The 22,826-nt window shown below is 46.4% G+C and overlaps 1 protein-coding gene across 1 annotated transcript; it reads left to right on the top strand.

Moving 5' to 3' along the window:
- The first annotated feature begins 387 nt into the window (after positions 1-387).
- On the top strand, positions 388-22,127 carry LOC100195230 (Rho-related GTP-binding protein RhoE). Its single transcript, NM_001140259.1, is given in 5 exon segments — positions 388-687; positions 821-908; positions 19,119-19,228; positions 20,297-20,431; positions 20,544-22,127. Coding segments are annotated over 5 exon segments (732 nt in total). The 5' UTR covers positions 388-537; the 3' UTR covers positions 20,793-22,127.
- The last annotated feature ends 699 nt before the right edge of the window (positions 22,128-22,826 follow it).

Raw genomic sequence — 22,826 nt, 5'->3', positions numbered from 1 at the left:
ATATGGTCATACATTTGGCAGGAGGTTAGGAAGTGCAGCTCAGTGTCCACCTCATTTTGTGGGCAGTATGCACAGCGACATTTCTCAATAGCAAGGCTATACTCACCGAGTCTCTCTCTGAACACAAGTAATTTAAAATGACATGGTGAGATGATAAATATTTTAATAAAGTAGTCCATCATGATCTGAGCTGTTTGAATGGAGGCCTACGGAGGGCGCCATCACACACTGAGCATACGATCACCACTCTCCCGACCACGCAGGTCTCCACATAACCCTGCAACACTTTCAGCACGTGGAGACAGAGGGGAGGGACTACTCCACTGGCTCATGGTCTCGGTATAAATACCGTCAAAAAGTCCCGTTCACGTTGTAGTCGACACCAGACACAGTACTGACAAAGGACGCAGACATCAGAGAGGAGAAACGGATTTATTACGCTCCGATTATCTGCTGTTTTATATTATTGATGTGTGTGCGCACTCTCTTCTAACAACGTGGAGCTCTCTATAGCGGACTGTCCGTCAACTGACTTCAATGAAGGAGAGAATATCTAGTCAGAAAGTATCTGTTAAATCCGGGATGGATCCTAGTCAGATTGTGAAGTGTAAAATAGTTGTGGTCGGGGACAGTCAATGTGGGAAGACTGCTCTACTACACGTTTTTGCAAAGGATATCTTCCCAGAAGTGAGTTCAAAGAAATGGATGCTTGATAGCTAAATGTAACACAAGTTTGTTATAACTAATTAATACTACTACTAATAATAATAATTGTTATTACTTGTCTATAATTATCTATGATTGTCTCTTTTTTATTTAGAGTTACATGCCCACAGTGTTCGAGAATTACACGGCCAGTTTTGAAATAGACACGAAAAGAATAGAGCTCAGCCTATGGGACACGTCAGGTAATGATCCATTTCATTTCTTCAATCTGCAGATCTATGTTTACTATAGCTCTATGACCCAGTCTCCCCTATTATAATATTTAGCTTAGATATATATAACCTGGGTAAATGTATATAACCTGGGTAAATATATATAACCTGGGTAAATGTATATAACCTGGGTACATGTATATAACCTGGGTAAATGTATATAACCTGGGTAAATGCAGGATAAATGATTTATTTATTGTTTGCCTTTGACTTCCATGATGCCCATTGATCACAGTTGCTGTCCATTAGAAATGCAGCTGCCAGGCATGTCAGGACCTGATGGTCTCACAGTGTCATGGAGGAATGCATGTCATGGATGTCATGGAGGAATACATCTGTTGACAGGGATGAATATTTCATTTTAATGAAACTAAATGATCTATTATTTATTATCAAGTTCTGATTTGTTACATTCTTAGAAGAAGTCATGATGCTACTGTGGAATGCTAGGGATGGACCAGCTGGTTGAACCATTCAGATAGACACCGCTGACCAAATGTTCTATGCTTCTCCAGCCCTCTCCCCTCAACAAAGACACCATGCAGCCAATCAGTAACAGTGAGAAGACTGTCCTCCCTCCAGACAAACTGCTACTTCTGTACCTGGTGCAGTTTATTAGTCTTCTACTGGCCTCTTCCAGGAGACTGGTTTCTAGTGTTGAGGAGTTAACCTCATGGGATCTCCATCCATGCTGGAAGTCTGGAAGTAATTATGTGTTGTACCCCCACTCTCCTCCAGCCTGATCCCCAGCCCTCTCCCTTCCGTACCCCCACTCTCCCCCAGCCCAATGCCCAGCTCTCTCCCTTCCGTAGCTCCACTCTCCTCCAGCCTGATCCCCAGCCCTCTCCCTTCCGTACCCCCACTCTCCCCCAGCCCAATCCCCAGCCCTCTCCCTTCCGTAGCTCCACTCTCCTCGCCGATCCCCAGCCCTCTCCCTTCCGTACCCCCACTCTCCCCCAGCCCAATCCCCAGCCCTCTCCCTTCCGTAGCTCCACTCTCCCCTAGCCCTCTCCCTTCCGTACCCCCACACTCCCCTAGCCCAATCCCCAGCCCTCTCCCTTTCTTAGCCCCACTCTCCCCCAGCCCTCTCCCATTCTTAGCCCCACTCTCCCCAGCCCAATCCCCAGCCTTCTCCCTTTCTTAGCCCCACTCTCCCCCAGCCCTCTCCCTTTCTTAGCCCCACTCTCCCCAGCCCTCTCCCTTTCTTAGCCCCACTCTCCCCCAGCCCTCTCCCTTTCTTAGCCCCACTCTCCCCAGCCCTCTCCCTTTCTTAGCCCCACTCTCCCCCAGCCCTCTCCCTTTCTTAGCCCCACTCTCCCCCAGCCCTCTCCCTTTCTTAGCCCCACTCTCCCCCAGCCCTCTCCCTTCTGTAGCTCCAATCTCCCCTAGCCCTCTCTATTTCGTTGCTCCACACTCCCTCAGCCCTCTCCCTGCTTTAGCCCAGGTCTGCAAACCTTTAGCCTCTATGCTTCCCCCTCAGCTGTCCCCTGCCTGGACTGTGCTTGTAACCTGGGGGTGGAGGTGGTGGAGGTGGTAGTGCAAGCTGGGGCTCTGTTGCCGAGTGGGTCTGTTTGTCTGTCTGGTTGGCTGTAGACGGACTGGGTGTCTGCCTAATTGGCTGTAGAGACACTGTCTTCCTGTCCGGTTGGCTGTAGAGGGACTGTCTGTCTGCCTGGTTGGCTGTAAAAGGACTGTCTTCCTGTCTGGTTGGCTGTAGAGGGACTGTCTGCCTGTAGTGTAGTTTAAAAGCACTGTCTGCCTGTTTGTCTGTCTGCATGTAATGTGGAGGGACTGTTTCTGCCTGTAGTGTAGTGTAGAGGGACTGTCTATCTGCCTGTAGTGTAGTGTAGAGGGACTGTCTGCCTGCCTGTAGTGTAGAGGGGCTGTCTGTCTGTCTGCCTGTTTGTCTGTCCGTCTGCCTGTAGTGTAGAGGGACTTTATCTCTGCCTGTAGTGTAGTGTAGAGGGACTGTCTGTCTGTAGTGTAGTGTAGAGGGACTGTCTGTCTGTAGTGTAGTGTAGAGGGACTGTCTGTCTGTAGTGTAGTGTAAAAGGACTGTCTGTCTGTAGTGTAGTGTAGAAGGACTGTCTGCCTGTAGTGTAGTGTAGTGTAGAGGGACTGTCTGTCTGTAGTGTAGTGTAGAAGGACTGTCTGCCTGTAGTGTAGAGGGACTGTCTGTCTGTAGTGTAGTGTGGAGGGACTGTCTGTCTGTAGTGTAGTGTAGAGGGACTGTCTGTCTGTAGTGTAGTGTAGAAGGACTGTCTGTCTGTAGTGTAGTGTAGAGGGACTGTCTGTCTGTAGTGTAGTGTTGAGGGACTGTCTGTCTGTAGTGTAGTGTTGAGGGACTGTCTGTCTGTAGTGTAGTGTTGAGGGACTGTCTGTCTGTAGTGTTGAGGGACTGTCTGTCTGTAGTGTAGAGGGACTGTCTGTCTGTAGTGTAGTGTAGTGTAGAGGGACTGTCTGTCTGTAGTGTAGTGTAAAGGGACTGTCTGTCTGTAGTGTAGTGTAGTGTAGAGGGACTGTCTGTAGTGTAGTGTAGAGGGACTGTCTGTCTGCCTGTAGTGTAGAGGGACTGTCTGTCTGTAGTGTAGTGTAGAGGGACTGTCTGTCTGTAGTGTAGTGTAGTGTAGAGTAGAGGGACTGTCTGTAGTGTAGTGTAGTGTAGAGGGACTGTCTGTCTGTAGTGTAGTGTAGAGGGACTGTCTGTCTGTAATGTAGTGTAGAGGGACTGTCTGTCTGTAGTGTAGTGTAGAGGGACTGTCTGTCTGTAGTGTAGTGTAGAGGGACTGTCTGTCTGTAGTGTAGTGTTGAGGAACTGTCTGTAGTGTAGTGTAGTGTAGAGGGACTTTATCTCTGCCTGTAGTGTAGTGTAGAGGGACTGTCTGTCTGTAGTGTAGTGTAGAGGGACTGTCTGTCTGTAGTGTAGTGTAAAAGGACTGTCTGTCTGTAGTGTAGTGTAGAGGGACTGTCTGTCTGTAGTGTAGTGTAGAAGGACTGTCTGCCTGTCGTGTAGTGTAGAGGGACTGTCTGTCTGTAGTGTAGTGTAGAGGACTGTCTGCCTGGTACTGTCTGTCTGTAGTGTAGTGTAGAGGGACTGTCTGTCTGTAGTGTAGTGTAGAGGGACTGTCTGTCTGTAGTGTAGTGTAGAGGGACTGTCTGTCTGTAGTGTAGTGTAGAGGGACTGTCTGTCTGTAGTGTAGTGTAGAAGGACTGTCTGCCTGTAGTGTAGTGTAGTGTAGAGGGACTGTCTGTCTGTAGTGTAGTGTAGAAGGACTGTCTGCCTGTAGTGTAGAGGGACTGTCTGTCTGTAGTGTAGTGTAGAGGGACTGTCTGTCTGTAGTGTAGTGTAGAGGGACTGTCTGTCTGTAGTGTAGTGTAGAGGGACTGTCTGTCTGTAGTGTAGTGTTGAGGGACTGTCTGTCTGTAGTGTAGTGTTGAGGGACTGTCTGTCTGTAGTGTAGTGTTGAGGGACTGTCTGTCTGTAGTGTTGAGGGACTGTCTGTCTGTAGTGTAGAGGGACTGTCTGTCTGTAGTGTAGTGTAGTGTAGAGGGACTGTCTGTCTGTAGTGTAGTGTAGTGTAGAGGGACTGTCTGTAGTGTAGTGTAGAGGGACTGTCTGTCTGCCTGTAGTGTAGAGGGACTGTCTGTCTGTAGTGTAGTGTAGAGGGACTGTCTGTCTGTAGTGTAGTGTAGTGTAGAGTAGAGGGACTGTCTGTAGTGTAGTGTAGTGTAGAGGGACTGTCTGTCTGTAGTGTAGTGTAGTGTAGAGGGACTGTCTGTCTGTAGTGTAGTGTAGAGGGACTGTCTGTCTGTAGTGTAGTGTAGAGGGACTGTCTGTCTGTAGTGTAGTGTAGAGGGACTGTCTGTCTGTAGTGTAGTGTAGAGGGACTGTCTGTCTGTAGTGTAGTGTTGAGGAACTGTCTGTAGTGTAGTGTAGAGGGACTGTCTGTCTGTAGTGTAGTGTAGAGGGACTGTCTGTCTGCCTGTATTGTAGAGGGACTGTCTGTAGTGTAGTGTAGTGTAGAGGGACTGTCTGTAGTGTAGTGTAGAGGGACTGTCTGTCTGCCTGTAGTGTAGAGGGACTGTCTGTCTGTAGTGTAGTGTAGAGGGACTGTCTGTCTGTAGTGTAGTGTAGAGGGACTGTCTGTCTGTAGTGTAGTGTAGAGGGACTGTTTGTCTGTAGTGTAGTGTAGAGGGACTGTCTGTCTGCCTGTAGTGTAGAGGGACTGTCTGTCTGTAGTGTAGTGTAGTGTAGAGGGACTGTCTGTCTGCCTGTAGTGTAGAGGGACTGTCTGTCTGTAGTGTAGTGTAGAGGGACTGTCTGCCTGCCTGTAGTGTAGAGGGACTGTTTGTCTGTAGTGTAGAGGGACTGTCTGTCTGTAGTGTAGAGGGACTGTCTGTCTGTCTGTAGTGTAGAGGGACTGTCTGTCTGTAGTGTAGAGGGACTGTCTGTCTGTAGTGTAGTGTAGAAGGACTGTCTGTCTGTAATGTAGTGTAGAGGAACTGTCTGTAGTGTAGTGTAGAGGGACTGTCTGTCTGTAGTGTCGTGTAGAGGGACTGTCTGTCTGTAGTGTAGAGGGACTGTCTGTCTGTAGTGTAGAGGGACTGTCTGTAGTGTAGTGTAGAGGGACTGTCTGTCTGTAGTGTAGTGTAGAGGGACTGTCTGTCTGCCTGTAGTGTAGAGGGACTGTCTGTCTGCCTGTAGTGTAGAGGGACTGTTTGTCTGCCTGTAGTGTAGAGGGACTGTCTGTAGTGTAGTGTAGAGGGACTGTCTGTCTGTAGTGTCGTGTAGAGGGACTATCTGCCTGTAGTGTAGGGGGACTGTTTGTCTGTAGTGTAGAGGGACTGTCTGTCTGTAGTGTAGAGGGACTGTCTGTCTGTCTGTAGTGTAGAGGGACTGTCTGTCTGTAGTGTAGTGTAGAGGGACTGTCTGTCTGTAGTGTAGTGAAGAAGGACTGTCTGTCTGTAATGTAGTGTAGAGGAACTGTCTGTAGTGTAGTGTAGAGGGACTGTCTGTCTGTAGTGTCGTGTAGAGGGACTGTCTGTCTGTAGTGTAGAGGGACTGTCTGTCTGTAGTGTAGAGGGACTGTCTGTAGTGTAGTGTAGAGGGACTGTCTGTCTGTAGTGTAGTGTAGAGGGACTGTCTGTCTGCCTGTAGTGTAGAGGGACTGTCTGTCTGCCTGTAGTGTAGAGGGACTGTTTGTCTGCCTGTAGTGTAGAGGGACTGTCTGTCTGTAGTGTAGTGTAGAGGGACTGTCTGTCTGTAGTGTAGTGTAGAGGGACTGTCTGTCTGTAGTGTAGTGTAGAGGGACTGTCTGTATGCACTGTAGTGTAGAGGGACTGTCTGTCTGTCTGTGTCAGAGGGACTGTCTGTCTGCCTGTAGTGTGCAAAAGAGGGACTGTCTGTCTGCAGTGTAGTGTAGAGGGACTGTCTGCCTGCCTTAGTGTAGAGGGACTGTCTGTCTGTAGTGTAGAGGGACTGTCTGTCTGTAGTGTAGAGGGACTGTCTGTCTGTCTGTAGTGTAGAGGGACTGTCTGTCTGTAGTGTAGAGGGACTGTCTGTCTGTAGTGTAGTGTAGAAGGACTGTCTGTCTGTAATGTAGTGTAGAGGAACTGTCTGTAGTGTAGTGTAGAGGGACTGTCTGTCTGTAGTGTCGTGTAGAGGGACTGTCTGTCTGTAGTGTAGAGGGACTGTCTGTCTGTAGTGTAGAGGGACTGTCTGTAGTGTAGTGTAGAGGGACTGTCTGTCTGTAGTGTAGTGTAGAGGGACTGTCTGTCTGCCTGTAGTGTAGAGGGACTGTCTGTCTGCCTGTAGTGTAGAGGGACTGTTTGTCTGCCTGTAGTGTAGAGGGACTGTCTGTAGTGTAGTGTAGAGGGACTGTCTGTCTGTAGTGTCGTGTAGAGGGACTATCTGCCTGTAGTGTAGGGGGACTGTTTGTCTGTAGTGTAGAGGGACTGTCTGTCTGTAGTGTAGAGGGACTGTCTGTCTGTCTGTAGTGTAGAGGGACTGTCTGTCTGTAGTGTAGTGTAGAGGGACTGTCTGTCTGTAGTGTAGTGAAGAAGGACTGTCTGTCTGTAATGTAGTGTAGAGGAACTGTCTGTAGTGTAGTGTAGAGGGACTGTCTGTCTGTAGTGTCGTGTAGAGGGACTGTCTGTCTGTAGTGTAGAGGGACTGTCTGTCTGTAGTGTAGAGGGACTGTCTGTAGTGTAGTGTAGAGGGACTGTCTGTCTGTAGTGTAGTGTAGAGGGACTGTCTGTCTGCCTGTAGTGTAGAGGGACTGTCTGTCTGCCTGTAGTGTAGAGGGACTGTTTGTCTGCCTGTAGTGTAGAGGGACTGTCTGTCTGTAGTGTAGTGTAGAGGGACTGTCTGTCTGTAGTGTAGTGTAGAGGGACTGTCTGTCTGTAGTGTAGTGTAGAGGGACTGTCTGTAGTGTAGTGTAGTGTAGTGTAGAGGGACTGTCTGTCTGTCTGTCTTTCTGCTAATTTCTTCAGTAGGTCTCCTGAGCCTTTCCTAGGCACGACTCTGTGATTGGCTCAGCTTCAGTGGGCAAACACAGAGCTGGTCTGAGACTGTGTGTGTGTGTGTGTGTGTGTGTGTGTGTGTGTGTGTGTGTGTGTGTGTGTGTGTGTGTGTGTGTGTGTGTGTGTGTGTGTGTGTGTGTATCCCCTAATGGGAACCCCTCTTTTATTCAGTAGGGCCTCTTAGCTACTGGCTTATCCCATGCCTCTATCCAGGCTTTAACAAGGTAGAGACACCTGAGCTCTGCTCATTACCAGGACTGAGCTGCACATTGATGGGCTCTGCCTCCCTGTCCGCTTTGTTTTCAAGCAGGAATAGAGGAAGGGAAGGAGCATAGCCAAACAGGAGTGGAGGTGCAGCAGACTAACACAAATTGTCACAGTAAAAATGAAAAAGTAAGCTACTGGATATATAATATAGTATAGTACACAACCCAGTAATACAGTATAGAACACAACCCAGTAATATAGTATAGAACACAACCCAGTAATACAGTATAGAGCACAACCCAGTAATATAGTATAGAGCACAACCCAGTAATATAGTATAGAACACAACCCAGTAATATAGTATAGAACACAACCCAGTAATACAGTATAGTATAGAACACAACCCAGTAATACAGTATAGAACACAACCCAGTAATACAGTATAGTATAGAACACAACCCAGTAATATACTATAGTATAGAACACAACCCAGTAATACAGTATAGTATAGAACACAACCCAGTAATACAGTATAGTATAGAACACAACCCAGTAATATAGTATAGAACACAACCCAGTAATATAGTATAGTATAGAACACAACCCAGTAATATAGTATAGAACACAACCCAGTACTATAGTATAGTATAGAACACAACCCAGTAATATAGTATAGTATAGAACACAACCCAGTAATACAGTATAGTATATAACACAACCTAGTAATACAGTATAGTATAGAACACAACCCAGTAATACAGTATAGTATATAACACAACCCAGTAATACAGTATAGTATATAACAACCCAGTAATACAGTATAGTATAGAACACAACCCAGTAATATAGTATAGAACACAACCCAGTACTATAGTATAGTATAGAACACAACCCAGTAATATAGTATAGTATAGAACACAACCCAGTAATACAGTATAGTATATGACACAACCCAGTAATACAGTATAGTATATAACACAACCTAGTAATACAGTATAGTATAGAACACAACCCAGTAATACAGTATAGTATATAACACAACCCAGTAATACAGTATAGTATATAACACAACCCAGTAATACAGTATAGTATAGAACACAACCCAGTAATACAGTATAGTATATAACACAACCCAGTAATACAGTATAGTATAGAACACAACCCAGTAATACAGTATAGTATATAACAACCCAGTAATACAGTATAGTATAGAACACAACCCAGTAATGCAGTATAGTATAGAACACAATACAGTATAGTAAATCACATAAAATGTTATTAGTCACATGCGCCGAATACAACATGTGTAGACCTTACAGTGAAATGTTTACTTACGAGCCCCCAACCAACAATGCAGTTTCTTATAATACGGACAAGAATAAGAGATAAAAGTAACAAGTAATTAAAGAGCAGCCATTTGATTAGATGTTCAGGAGTCTTATGGCTTGGGGGTAGAAGCTGTTTAGAAGCCTCTTGGACCTAGACTTGGCGCTCCAGTACCGCTCCAGTACCACCCTATGACTAGGGTGGCTGGAGTCTTTGATAATTTTTAGGGCCTTCCTCTGACACCGCCTGGTATAGATGTCCTGGATGGCAGGAAGCTTGGCCCCAGTGATGTACTGGGCCGTTCGCACTTATCTCTGTAGTGCCTTGTGGTCAGAGGCCGAGCAGTTGCCATACCAGGCAGTGATGCAACCAGTCAGGATGCTCTCGATGGTGCAGCTGTAAAACCTTTTGAGGAGATCCATGCCAAATCTTTCTAGTATCCTGAGGGGGAATAGGTTTTGTCGTGTCCTCTTCACGATTGTCTTGGTGTGCTTGGACCATGTTAGTTTGTTGGTGATGTGGACACCAAGGAACTTGAAGCTCTCAACCTGCTCCACTGCAGCCCGTCGATGAGAATGGGGGCGTGCTCTGTCCTCTTTTTCCTGTAGTCCACAATCATCTCCTTTGTCTTGATCACGTTCTGGGAGAGGTTGTTGTCCTGGCACCACACGGCCAGGTCTCTGATCTCCTCCCTATAGGCTGTCTCATCGTTGTCAGTGATCAGGCCTACCACGCACCCCTGAGGGGCCCCTGTGTTGAGGATCAGCATGGCGGATGTGTTACCTACCCTTACCACCTGGGGGCGGCCGGTCAGGAAGTCCAGGATCCAGTTGCAGAGGGAGGTGTTTAGTCCCAGAGTCCTTAGCTTATTGATGAGCTTTCAGGGCACTATGGTATTAAACGCTGAGCTGTAGTCAATGAATAGCATTCTCACGTAGGTGTTCCTTTTGTCCAGGTGGAAAAGGGCAGTGTGGAGTGCAATAGAGATTGCATCATCTGTGGTTCTGTTGGGGCGGTATGCAAATTGGAGTGGGTCTAGGGTTTCTGGGATAATGGTGTTGATGTGAGCCATGACCAGCCTTTCAAAGCACTTCAGGCTACAGACGTGAGTGCTACGGGTCTGTAGTCATTTAGGCAGGTTACCTTAGTGTTCTTGGGCACAGGCACTATGGTGGTCTGCTTAAAACATGTTGGTATTACAGACTCGGACAGGGAGGGGTTGAAAATGTAAGTGAAGACACTCGCCAGTTGGTCAGCACATGCTCACAGTACACGTCCTGGTAATCCATCTAGTATAGAACACAACCCAGTAATACAGCATAGTATAGTATAGAACACAGCCCAGTAATACAGCATAGTATAGAACACAACCTAGTAATACAGCATAGTATGGTATATAACACAACTCAGTAATACAATATAGTATAGTAAAGAACACAACCCAGTAAAATAGTATAGAACACAACCCAGTAATACAATATAGTATAGTATACAACACAACCCAGTAATACAATATAGTATAGTATAGTATAGAACACAGCCCAGTAATACACTATAGTATAGAACTCAACCCAGTGTAACGGCTGTTGTAGAGAGGGGACCAAAGCGCAGCGTGTTGATTGCTCATGATTAATATTTATTTTAAGTCAGAACACTAAAGAAAAAATAACAAAGAGAAAATAAAAGCGCACAGTTCTGTCAGGTACATAAACTTAACAGAAGACAACTACCCACAAACACAGGTGGGAAAAAAAACCTACCTAAGTATGATCTCCAATTAGAGACAACGAGGACCAGCTGCCTCTAATTGGAGATCATCCCAAAAAACAACAACATAGAAATAGAAAACTAGAACCCAAAACATAGAAATACAAAACATAGAAAAACAGAAAACACCCCCTGTCACGCCCTGACCTACTCTACCATAGAAAATAACATTGTACTATGGTCAGGACGTGACACCCAGTAATAAAATATAGTATAGAACACAGCCCAGTAATACAGTATAGTATAGTATATAACACAACCCAGTAAAACAATATAGTATAGTATAGAACACAGCCCGGTAATACAGTATAGTATATAACACAACCCAGTAAAACAATATAGTATAGTATAGTATAGAACACAGCCCAGTAATACAATATAGTATTGTATAGAACACAACCCAGTAATACAGTATAGTATAGTATAGTATAGAACACAACCCAGTAACAGGCCTTCCACTCACATATGGATATAAAGCAGTGGTATTCAAAGTCAGGTTCACGACCCCTAGTGGGGGAATTTCAGTTGGGTCGCCAAATAAAAGGATTACAAAAATTAGAAGTACAAATTATTTTGCTGCCTTGCTCAAGGGCAGAACGGCACATTTGTACACAAGCAACATTTTGGTTACTGTCCCAACGCTTTAACCGCTAGGCTACCTGCTGCCCTCCTAGAAAATTGACAGATTTTAAAGGTTTGTCATTAGATATGTGGTGGGGGTAAAATGGGTGCCCCAGAAATGCTGATGAAAAAAATGGGGTCCCTGCTGAAAAAATGTAAATACCACTGACATAAAGCTATTGAACCCATATCAACTCACTAGCCTAACTCTTAAATAAAGGGGGCAGGCAGACAGCCAATCACCTTAGCAAACTGCCTCAGACACACACCTCCACTTTCAACATCCAAGGAGAGACGCAATGAAAGAAACGTTGCAAAGAAACATTTCAACACCCCGTAGCCCAGCCGACAGGCCTCTAACCTTTACCCCTGAAGGTGAAGGAGCACAAAGAGGACAAATGGGAGTTAATAACTTCCCAGGACATTACCTTAATGACCTCCATTTGGTTGTTACCCCCTGACTGTGTCTGTGGTTCATTAACTGCATCACAGATAAACAGAGAACAAATGCGCCAGGGTCAGTCCACCACCACCTCTTACTGTAGGGAGTCCTGGGAGGGGCAGGGGGATGTGGCTTCCTTCCTGGGAGGGTCAGGGGTCAGTGGGATGTGGGTTCCTTCCTGGGAGGGGCAGGGGGATGTGGGTTCCTTCCTGGGAGGGTCAGGGGTCAGTGATATGTGGGTTCCTACCTGGGAGGGGCAGGGGGATGTGGGTTCCTTCCTGGGAGGGTCAGGGGTCAGTGGGATGTAGGTTCCTTCCTGGGAGGGGCAGGGGGTTGTGCGTTTCAGTCTGGGAGGGTCAGGGGTCAGTGGGATGTGGGTTCCTTCCTGGGAGGGGCAGGGGGATGTGGGTTCCTTCCTGGGAGGGGCAGGGGGATGTGGGTTCCTTCCTGGGAGGGGCAGGTGGATGTGGGTTCCTTCCTGGGAGGGTCAGGGGGTTGTGCGTTTCAGTCTGGGAGGGTCAGGGGTCAGTGGGATGTGGGTTCCTTCCTGGGAGGGTCAGGGGGTTGTGCGTTTCAGTCTGGGAGGGTCAGGGGTCAGTGGGATGTGGGTTCCTTCCTGGGAGGGTCAAAGGGTTGTGGGTTTTGGTTTGGAAGGGTCAGCAGGGGCTCCAGTTCCACAGATGCCTGAGTTCCTGTCCCCCTACTGCTCCCTGGCAAGACAAACGGCAGAGGGAAACAAATTGATTAGTGCTGGGGCTGCTGAGTTAGTTAGGGAGATTTCAAAGGGGGGAGTGAATCCCACAGCTGCTAGCCTGCAGGCTCCTCCATATCAATCACATGCTGAGAAGAAGAGGGAGGATGGGGAGGAGGACAGGGGATGAGGAGGGGTGCTAGATACCGGGGATAAAACTAGAGCTGAGCTGGGCTTATCTGCAGGAGCCATTTTCCCCAGGGCCGGATTTGGGAGCACCTACCTCCAGGGGGCCTTTCCTGCAATTGAAAACATTTTGCCATGGGACAGAGAGAAACATTTGCAGTTTTATCATGAGGCTAAGAGAAAATGTTGCAGTTTTCAAGCGAATTTCCTGCAATTCTACACATTTTGCCATGGCTCCTGTCATGTTCATATGCCATATGAGGGGCCCCTCCCCTTGAGGTAGCGGGACCCAGGGCACGTGCCCTGCGTTCCCGTTCGGAGATCCGTCCCTCATTCTCCCCCATTGGTATATTGACCCATCTGGGAGGTTTGGAGGAAGTGGTCCTCAAGGTGTTTGTTGCTTTGTACCTGAGGCATCGATTCAGATGAGACTTATTTCAACAATATTACCTGTTCATTTTCTAAAGGAATACAGTGGGAGACTGTTTAGAAATGAAGGGCAATCAAAGATCCTCAGGGCCAGCTGGTTGCCATCCTGTCTCCTCCCTCTCTCCCTGCCTCCACACACGCCTCCCGCATGACTGCTGTGTGATTCAGCGGCTGAGACAGGATGATGGATTGACTACTAGCGCGTTTGTTGACACTGTTGTAGGCCGGCCGTGCTCCGTGCACGCTGAACGCTTTGAGCCAGCCTATAGGAGGGAGACAGCAGCTGGTTCAGCTCGACACAAAGAGGCCAGTGACACTCAGAGAGACAACCATCAGGGTGATTGACCTTTCAGACGTTACACAGGCACCACTGACATTCCTCCACTGACTTGAATGCAAAGCATCTATTCTGAATCCCAACCTGGATCCTGTGTGTTTCTGCAGTCAGTTGTTCAGGGGCTGCTGCCTGTCCACTCTGGCTTCTAGACAGCTGAGATGGGCTCTGCTTTAGCAAGCCCCCGTGCCTTCCCTTCTACACACCACGGTCAGCAGCCAGCCTTTGTTGCCTGAATCGGATCAATTTCTGGAGCTCGGCGAATTGGAGCCGCATGTTTCACATTCCGGGGACGGAAGGTTGCTACTTGCTACTGAACAAAGAGCCCTTTTGTAAACGCTGAGATCTTTTGGCAAACTTAAGAGGAGTGGTGCATATTTCCGTAAGGTCTTACGTTGTTAACCTGAAAGAAAACTCAATCAAATTAGTTTTTGCATGACTGTGAGGACTTGCCTTAGATCAGCTGTACTGTGTACTTATTTACACTGTGTGACCTGGGTAACTGAATCATTTACACTGTGTGACCTGGGGTAACTGAATCATATAGACTGTGTGACCTGGGGTAACTGAATCATTTACACTGTGTGACCTGGGGTAACTGAATCATATAGTCTGTGTGACCTGGGGTAACTGAATCATATAGTCTGTGTGACCTGGGGTAACTGAATCATTTACACTGTGTGACCTGGGTAACTGAATCATTTACACTGTGTGACCTGGGTAACTGAATCATATAGACTGTGTGACCTGGGGTAACTGAATCATTTACACTGTGTGACCTGGGGTAACTGAATCATATAGTCTGTGTGACCTGGGGTAACTGAATCATATAGTCTGTGTGACCTGGGGTAACTGAATCATTTACACTGTGTGACCTGGGTAACTGAATCATTTACACTGTGTGACCTGGGTAACTGAATCATTTACACTGTGTGACCTGGGTAAATGAATCATATAGACTGTGTGACCTGGGTAACTGAATCATATAGACTGTGTGACCTGAGTAACTGAATCATTTACACTGTGTGACCTGGGTAACTGAATCATTTACACTGTGTGACCTGGGTAACTGAATCATTTACACTGTGTGACCTGAGTAACTGAATCATATAGACTGTGTCACCTGGAGTAACTGAATCGAGCTGGAGTAACTGAATCATATATACTGTGTGAGCTGGAGTAACTGAATCATATAGACTGTGTGAGCTGGAGTAACTGAATCATATAGACTGTGTGACCTGGAGTAACTGAATCATTTATACTGTGTGACCTGGACTAACTGAATCCTATATCGTTCTCTCTCTCTCTCTCTCTCTCTCTCTCTCTCTCTCTCTCTCTCTCTCTCTCTCTCTCTCTCTCTCTCTCTCTGTCGTTCTTCACATTGACACACACTCCTTGCATTAGGGCCTTTTTCTTAAGTGGCATGCTTGAGGTTGATGGGATTCAGAGGTCTGGCAGCAGGACTTGAGGTTGATGGGATTCAGAGGTCTGGCAGCAGGACTTGAGGTTGATGGGATTCAGAGGTCTGGCAGCAGGACTAACTGTGGAATGAATGGTTCAGATGGAGCTGAACTGTTGTGGTCCACACAGGGCTCCACTCAGCTGTCAGCTCAGCTGGCACCCTATTCCCTATGAAGTGCACTCGAGGTCCATCAGCAAATGGGGTACCATTTGGGACGCACACTAAGACTTAGAGCTCTGTGGTCAGGCCTCTCTCTCTCTGCTTCGTCTGTCACTGAGGGCTGAAGAGAGAGACAGGGAGCATGTTTCAGCAGCTGCCTACTCCCCTAATCTGTCTGTCTGTCTGTCTGTCTGTCTGTCTGTCTGTCTGTCTGTCTGTCTGTCTGTCTGTCTGTCTGTCTGTCTGTCTGTCTGTCTGTCTGTCTGTCTGTCTGTCTGTGAGATATATTGAAAAATAGAGATGAAGGGAGCAAGAGAAAAGGAGAGAGACAGAGAAGGAGAGAGAGAAGAGAACAAAAGAGGTAGAACAGTGGGTGTCTGCCTTCCTCTCAGATTAATGTCCTGAGGGGAACAAGGACGGAGCAGAAACTAATGAGGTGATAGTCAACAGGACTTTGTCCTTGGGGGGGAATGGGCACCAGCTGGGCACCAGCTGGGCACCAGGAGATGTCCTCACAGGGGTTCAGATCCATCTGGGATGAAACAGACACATAGCAGCATCCTCCTAATACACTTCCATAAGGAAGGAACAGCTATTTATGGCTGAGGAAAACACCCAAATACACTCCACTGATTGTCCTGGGATAGCCATGAACTTATTGTGAAGTTTTGAATCTGTCTTCTATAGAACTACTAACAGCATGACCCTTAGCAGCAACCTCATCCTCTATGAAATAACATTGAAAATTGCCCCCAGATTTCCTGTGGAGGGAGGTTTTGTCAGTATTCTGAATGTTGCCCCCAGATTTCCTGTGGAGGGAGGGTTTGTCAGCATTCTGAATGTTGCCCCCAGATTTCCTGTGGAGGGAGGGTTTGTCAGCATTCTGAATGTTGCCCCCAGATTTCCTGTGGAGGGAGGGTTTGTCAGTATTCTGAATGTTGCCCCCAGATTTCCTGTGGAGGGAGGGTTTGTCAGTATTCTGAATGTTGCCCCCAGATTTCCTGTGGAGGGAGGGTTTGTCAGTATTCTGAATGTTGCCCCCAGATTTCCTGTGGAGGGAGGGTTTGTCAGTATTCTGAATGTTGCCCCCAGATTTGCTGTGGAGGGAGGGTTTGTCAGTATTCTGAATGTTGCCCCCAGATTTGCTGTGGAGGGAGGGTTTGTCAGTATTCTGAATGTTGCCCCCAGATTTCCAGTGGAGGGAGGGTTTGTCAGTATTCTGAATGTTGCCCCCAGATTTCCTGTGGAGGGAGGGTTTGTCAGTATTCTGAATGTCTGGATGTGGTTGTGTGTCACTTAGTGATTATAGGACTTCCAGTAAATATGTGAAACATATCCTTCTGCGTTCCTCTCCATTGAGGACTGAGCAGCAAGCACTTCCTCTACAGTAACTGATCCTTACCCCATCCTCAACATCCTCTAACTGATCCTTACCCCATCCTCAACATCCTCTAACTGATCCTTACCCCATCCTCAACATCCTCTAACTGATCCTTAACCCCATCCTCAACATCCTCTAACTGATCCTTACCCCATCCTCAACATCCTCTAACTGATCCTTACCCACATCCTCAACATCCTCTAACTGATCCTTACCCACATCCTCAACATCCTCTAACTGATCCTTACCCCATCCTCAACATCCTCTAACTGATCCTTACCCCATCCTCAACATCCTCTAACTGATCCTTATCCCATCCTCAACATCCTCAAACTGATCCTTACCCCATCCTCAACATCCTCTAACTGATCCTTACCCCATCCTCAACATCCTCTAACTGATCCTTACCCTCACCCTCAACATCCTCTAACTGATCCTTACCAAATCCTCAACATCCTCTAACTGATCCTTACCCCATCCTCAACATCCTCTAACTGATCCTTACCCTCACCCTCAACATCCTCTAACTGATCCTTACCCCATCCTCAACATCCTCTAACTGATCCTTACCCCATCCTCAACATCCTCTAACTGATCCTTAACCCCATCCTCAACATCCTCAAACTGATCCTTACCCCCATCCTCAACATCCTCTAACTGATCCTTACCCACATCCTCTAACTGATCCTTACCCTCATCCTCAACATCCTCTAACTGATCCTTACCCCATCCTCAACATCCTCTAACTGATCCTTACCCCATCCTCAACATCCTCTAACTGATCCTTACCCTCACCCTCAACATCCTCTAACTGATCCTTACCCCATCCTCAACATCCTCTAACTGATCCTTAACCCCATCCTCAACATCCTCTAACTGATCCTTACCCCCATCCTCAACATCCTCTAACTGATCCTTACCCTCATCCTCAACATCCTCTAACTGATCCTTACCCCATCCTCAACATCCTCTAACTGATCCTTACCCTCATCCTCAACATCCTCTAACTGATCCCTACCCCCATCCTCAACATCCTCTAACTGATCCTTACCCCATCCTCAACATCCTCTAACTGATCCTTACCCCATCCTCAACATCCTCTAACTGATCCTTACCCCCATCCTCAACATCCTCTAACTGATCCTTACCCTCATCCTCAACATCCTCTAACTGATCCTTAACCCCATCCTCAACATCCTCTAACTGATCCTTACCCCATCCTCAACATCCTCTAACTGATCCTTAACCCCATCCTCAACATCCTCTAACTGATCCCTACCCCCATCCTCAACATCCTCTAACTGATCCTTACCCCATCCTCAACATCCTCTAACTGATCCTTAACCCCATCCTCAACATCCTCTAACTGATCCTTAACCCCATCCTCAACATCCTCTAACTGATCCTTACCCCATCCTCAACATCCTCTAACTTTTCCTTACCCCCATCCTCAACATCCAACATCCAACCAAACACACTGTTTTTATGATCAGCCCTCTTAAGGCCAGCTTTGCAGTAGCTATAGAGAGAAACCCTGGCCTGGGTGCGTCTGAAATTACACACTATTCCCTGTATAGTGCACCTATAGAGAGCACTCTGGTCAAAAGTAGTGCACGATATATGGAATAGGGTGTGTGGCAGGGCAGGAGGACGATGAATGGATGTTGATCCAGCTAGATCGGCTTCTTCCAGATACTGCATTCCTTCCTGTGTGTGGGTGGGTGTGTGTGGTGGCTTCCTCCGGGCATGTGGGAAAAGACCTCCCAAGAGTCCCAGCCACTTTAGACATGAAAATCTAAATTCCCCGGATTCTTTGGCAGCGGGGCTTTGTTACATGTGGGTAGCCCTAGACTTTAGTTTCCACAGCTGCTCACGTGACCCGGTCTCTCACCTTGATGTAAGCCTAAACCCCTCACCACTAAGCTGTCACAGAGATAGGGGAGGAGGGAGGGAGAGAGGGATGAAGGGAGGTTGGGATGGAGAGAGTGAAAGAGAGAGGCGTTTTCCTACACATGGTCTCAGTTTAAGGGGTTGGCATGGTTTTCTAGGTTTCTGCTTTCTCTGGCACTCTGGTCTGTCTCAAGAGAGAAGTAACCTAGTCCTCAAACTCAAAAACAACATATTGCTGCAGTCAGTTGATGTTCTTCCAGTGTGTATTATCTTGATGCTAATGACTGTGTCCTTCGCTGTTGAGAAATGGTCTTTCATCACCAAAACATCTTCTTCTCAATGACTATTGGATTTCCTGTGTGACTTTCAGGCAAAATCTGTCAATTTCTGGTTTGGACAGGTTTGGTTGGCCCATAGAATGCTCAATGTATCCATGTGTGTTTTTTTACTCTGTCTCAATCTCTTACATCCACAGGAGGAGTGTTAGTTCTCTGTGTATTGTGTGAGTTGTAGTTCTCTGTGTATTGTGTGAGTTGTATTGTGTGAGTTGTAGTTCTCTGTGTATTGTGTGAGTTGTAGATTTCTGTGTATTATGTGAGTTGCATTGTGTGAGTTGTCGTTTTCTGTGTATTGTGTGAGTTGTAGTTCTCTGTGTATTCTGTGAGTTGTAGTTCTATGTGTATTGTGTGAGTTGTAGTTCTCTGTGTATTGTGTGAGTTGTAGTTGTCCGTGTGCTGACCTGTGCTTTGTCCTGTTGTTTCAGGGTCTCCATACTATGACAACGTGAGGCCTCTCTCCTACCCAGACTCAGACGCTGTCCTTATCTGTTTTGATGTCAGCCGTCCTGACACACTCGACAGTGTAATAAAGAAGGTGTGTACCACAGGAGGTTGGTGGCACCTTAATTGGGGAGGACAGGCTTGTGATAATGGTTGGAGTGGAATGGGTGGAACGGTATCAAATACATCAAGCACATGGTTTCCAGGTGTTTGATACCATTCTATTGGCTCAGTTCCAGCCATTTTTATGGTCCGTCCTCCACTTGTGTACCTACCATTCGTCAACCTCTACAGCCTTTAGAATATGGACCTTCATGTGTTTTGTCTTTTACCTCACTTGAAAACTACATGTCCAGTTTTCATTCAATGAATTCATTTAATATCCTTTTCACTTGACCTCCCCCAGAACGTTTTCCCAGTAATTTCCAGTTTTTCCCAGTAATTTCCTGTTTTTTCCACTTAGCCCACTTAAACATCTAGAGAGTTGAGGTACAGACAGAGGTCGTAATGGGTTAGTGTCCTCTGATGTGACTCTGCTATGGAAAAAAAAAACATGAGAAGGTTCCGTTCCAAAACAGAGTTCCTTCCTTCCTTTGGCCAGTTCAAACAATCACCTGTCTGTACAACACTGAACATGATCCCTCAATGTCCAGTCAGCCAGTCAGCCAGCCAAACACTCCTTGTTCTACAGACTGCATTAGTAGCAGATTATATCCACTGATTAAAGGCCATTGATCCCAGAGTGTTTATTGTGTTTGAGAGGAAACGTGAAGGATTATCTCTGGCCTTAAAGCCTCCGATACTGCATTCCTTCCTGGGTTCAACGCCATGTGATGCAGCATGGTGACTGGAAACAGGAAGTGGCTTTGTCCTTCAGAAGGAGAGGGCTCAGGTTCTGTCTGAAAAAAGTGTACAAGCCGTCAAATACTTGATACCTCCAGTCCTTGATTCCTCAATTACTCTCTCTCAAAATCCATTGGAGGAGAGGCTCCAAGGTCCCTCCTCTTGTACCTCCTCTTCCTCCAATGAGCTTTGAGAGGGAGGCGAGGAATTGAGGAATCAAGGACAGGAGGAGGCAAGTATTTGATGGCTAGTCTGGACTAGCTCCCATTCTGTCTGGTCCTGTCCGCCCAGTCTCAATGACTTTCTCTGTCCTCCACAGTGGAAAGGGGAGATCCAGGAGTTCTGTCCTAACACCAAGATGCTCCTGGTGGGCTGCAAATCGGACCTGCGCACCGACCTGTCCACGCTGGTGGAGCTATCCAATCACAGACAGATGCCTGTGTCATATGATCAGGTACGATGGTTGTAGAGTACATTTTCTTCAGATTTTGTGTCACTTCCATTTCAATTCAGTCAATTCAGGAAGTAAACTGAAATTCCAATTCCAATGTGTTTTCTTTCTACAGGGTTCCAACATGGCCAAACAGATCTCAGCCCCCTACATCGAGTGCTCAGCCCAGCAGTCAGAGAACAGCGTCAGGGACATTTTCCACGTGGCCACCTTGGCCTGCGTCAACAAGAACAACAAGAACGTCAAACGCAACAAATCTACCAGAGGCAACAAAAGGATCTCGCACATGCCCACTAGGCCCGACCTCGCGGCGGTAGCGTCAGACCTGCGGAAGGACAAAGCAAAGAGTTGCAGTGTCATGTGACCTGGTGGGCAGGGTCACGACCCTCAGGAGTGGGTTTGTAGGCTGGGATTGAAGCATGCAGTGAGGACAGGGCTTAAAGGTCAGAGCATAGTGCATTTTGGGACATTAGAGGGTGTGGCCCTTCCCTTCCTGCACTTTAAAGCCCTTGGCTTGCTGTCCTGGGGTGGAGTTTTTTATATGCATCATACAATGTAAGTGTAGATGAAATCCACCGTATCAATGACAACACAATAGTCTTTCAGTGTAGCCTGTCTGTCTACCCATTCTCCCTTACATATCTTTTACCAGAAGAGGAAGCTATCTCTGCTTTGGGCCAATTAGCTGCCTTCCTTCCGGCGGCTTCCCGGGAGGTAGTAACACTGTTCCTCTTAGAGCTGGACAAGGAAGGGGTCATGGCCTTTCAAAGGAAATTAGCATTTCCACAGGAAGTGATGTCACGTAGGAAAAGTTGAACGAGTCCCGGACGTTTTTCTAAGGACTTCAGAAAGGATGTGAACAAGAGATCCACGCTGTACATGTAACTGTAAAGGATGATGGGCTCACCCCGGTCTGTACAGCTGACTCCATTACCAGGAGAGACTGCAGCGGTGCCCTCTGGAACGCTGAAGACGAGCGGCCATCTTGCACTGGATCAAAGATCTGGAAGTGACATGACACTGCGCACACAGCACATCACTGTGGATTCCATCAGCTTGTTTGTTTCTCTTCCCCCTTCTTGTGGTTGCAAGTCAAGTGTTTCCTGACCTAATGGTCCGGTTGTTCCAGTCATCTCTTTCCTGTATTTTGTAGAATTTACTGTAAGCCCATATCATTTAAACCAATGACCGTTGACATCCTAGGACTTCTGATCTGGTTGGCGTAATGATAGACAGGTTATTGTGATGTGATGCTGAACAGTTTATGGACATGCCCTTTCAGCTATGCAACACCTTCTGAATCTGCTCTCAGCAAGGGAGGGGAAGGAAATAAACAAATGAAGCATGACTTTGGTTGAAGGACGTTGTTCACTGGATATGTCTAAAGTATAAATGCACTTTTTAAAGATCAAGACTTCGCTAAAAAGCGCCATGAATTCTGGTATATTCCAATGCCTTTATTAAACTCGCGATGCTTTTCAAGTGTTTTCAGAACAGCTTCTCCTAGAGCAGTATCATCATCTAGCCTGCTAATGCTTTCTGTTTCTGAAATGAATGAAAAGAAAGAAACGGTTGTTTGTTGTGTCATTAGGTCATCTCCCTTTTTTTATGTAAATGTCTGTGTCCCGTTGATGTTGCTACAATATTTATTGAGTAAGATATTTTCCCTTTCAAATAAAATAAAAATTAAGAAAAATAACACAGAACAATTGTTTTTTTTCATCACATTGCATGACATGTTTAAAGTAAAATGTCATTCAGTTCCACAGACAAAGAACTGTCTCGTTGGCTGTTTTGACTTTCCCCCTGTAGGCATGTTATACATACATTTAATTGATGTCACAAAACAAAGTTCTGGTAGAAACATATAGGCTTGCTTCAGGAGATGGAGTGAGTGTCATAACTTGAATTAAACCCAATGTCACACAGATGAGCTCAAATCAAATATCCTGGGGGCTGTCAGCCTAGAACACAACAAACTGTTTCCTCTTCAATATACAACCCAGACAAACTGTTTTGTTTCAAATTGCACCCAATAAATCAAAGTGTCATGAGAATGTGGCGGCAGCATAGCCTAGTGGTTAGAGTGTTGGATTAGTAACTGAAAGGTTGCAAGTTCAAATCCCTGAGCTGACAAGGTACAAATCTGTCGTTCTGCCCCTGAACAAGGCAGTTAACCCACTGTTCCTAGGCCATCATTGAAAATAAGAATTTGTTCTTAACTGACTTCCATAGTTAAATAAAAGTAAAAACATTTTTTTATATAACTCACCCAGAATCTGGGTAAAAAAAAATGTCATTGAGATGTATGATATTATCACCAATATGTCTGTGGTGAGTGATGAATACCAGTGGTGGTTGAGGGAATACAACAACAATAATGCTGCTTGACATTGTG

This window comes from Salmo salar, chromosome ssa17 (genome assembly GCF_905237065.1).
Source record: "Salmo salar chromosome ssa17, Ssal_v3.1, whole genome shotgun sequence".
Classification (NCBI taxonomy): Eukaryota; Metazoa; Chordata; class Actinopteri; order Salmoniformes; family Salmonidae; genus Salmo; species Salmo salar.
The sequence above is the reverse complement of the archived record's forward strand: the minus strand, read 5'-3'. Positions and strand labels throughout refer to the sequence as shown.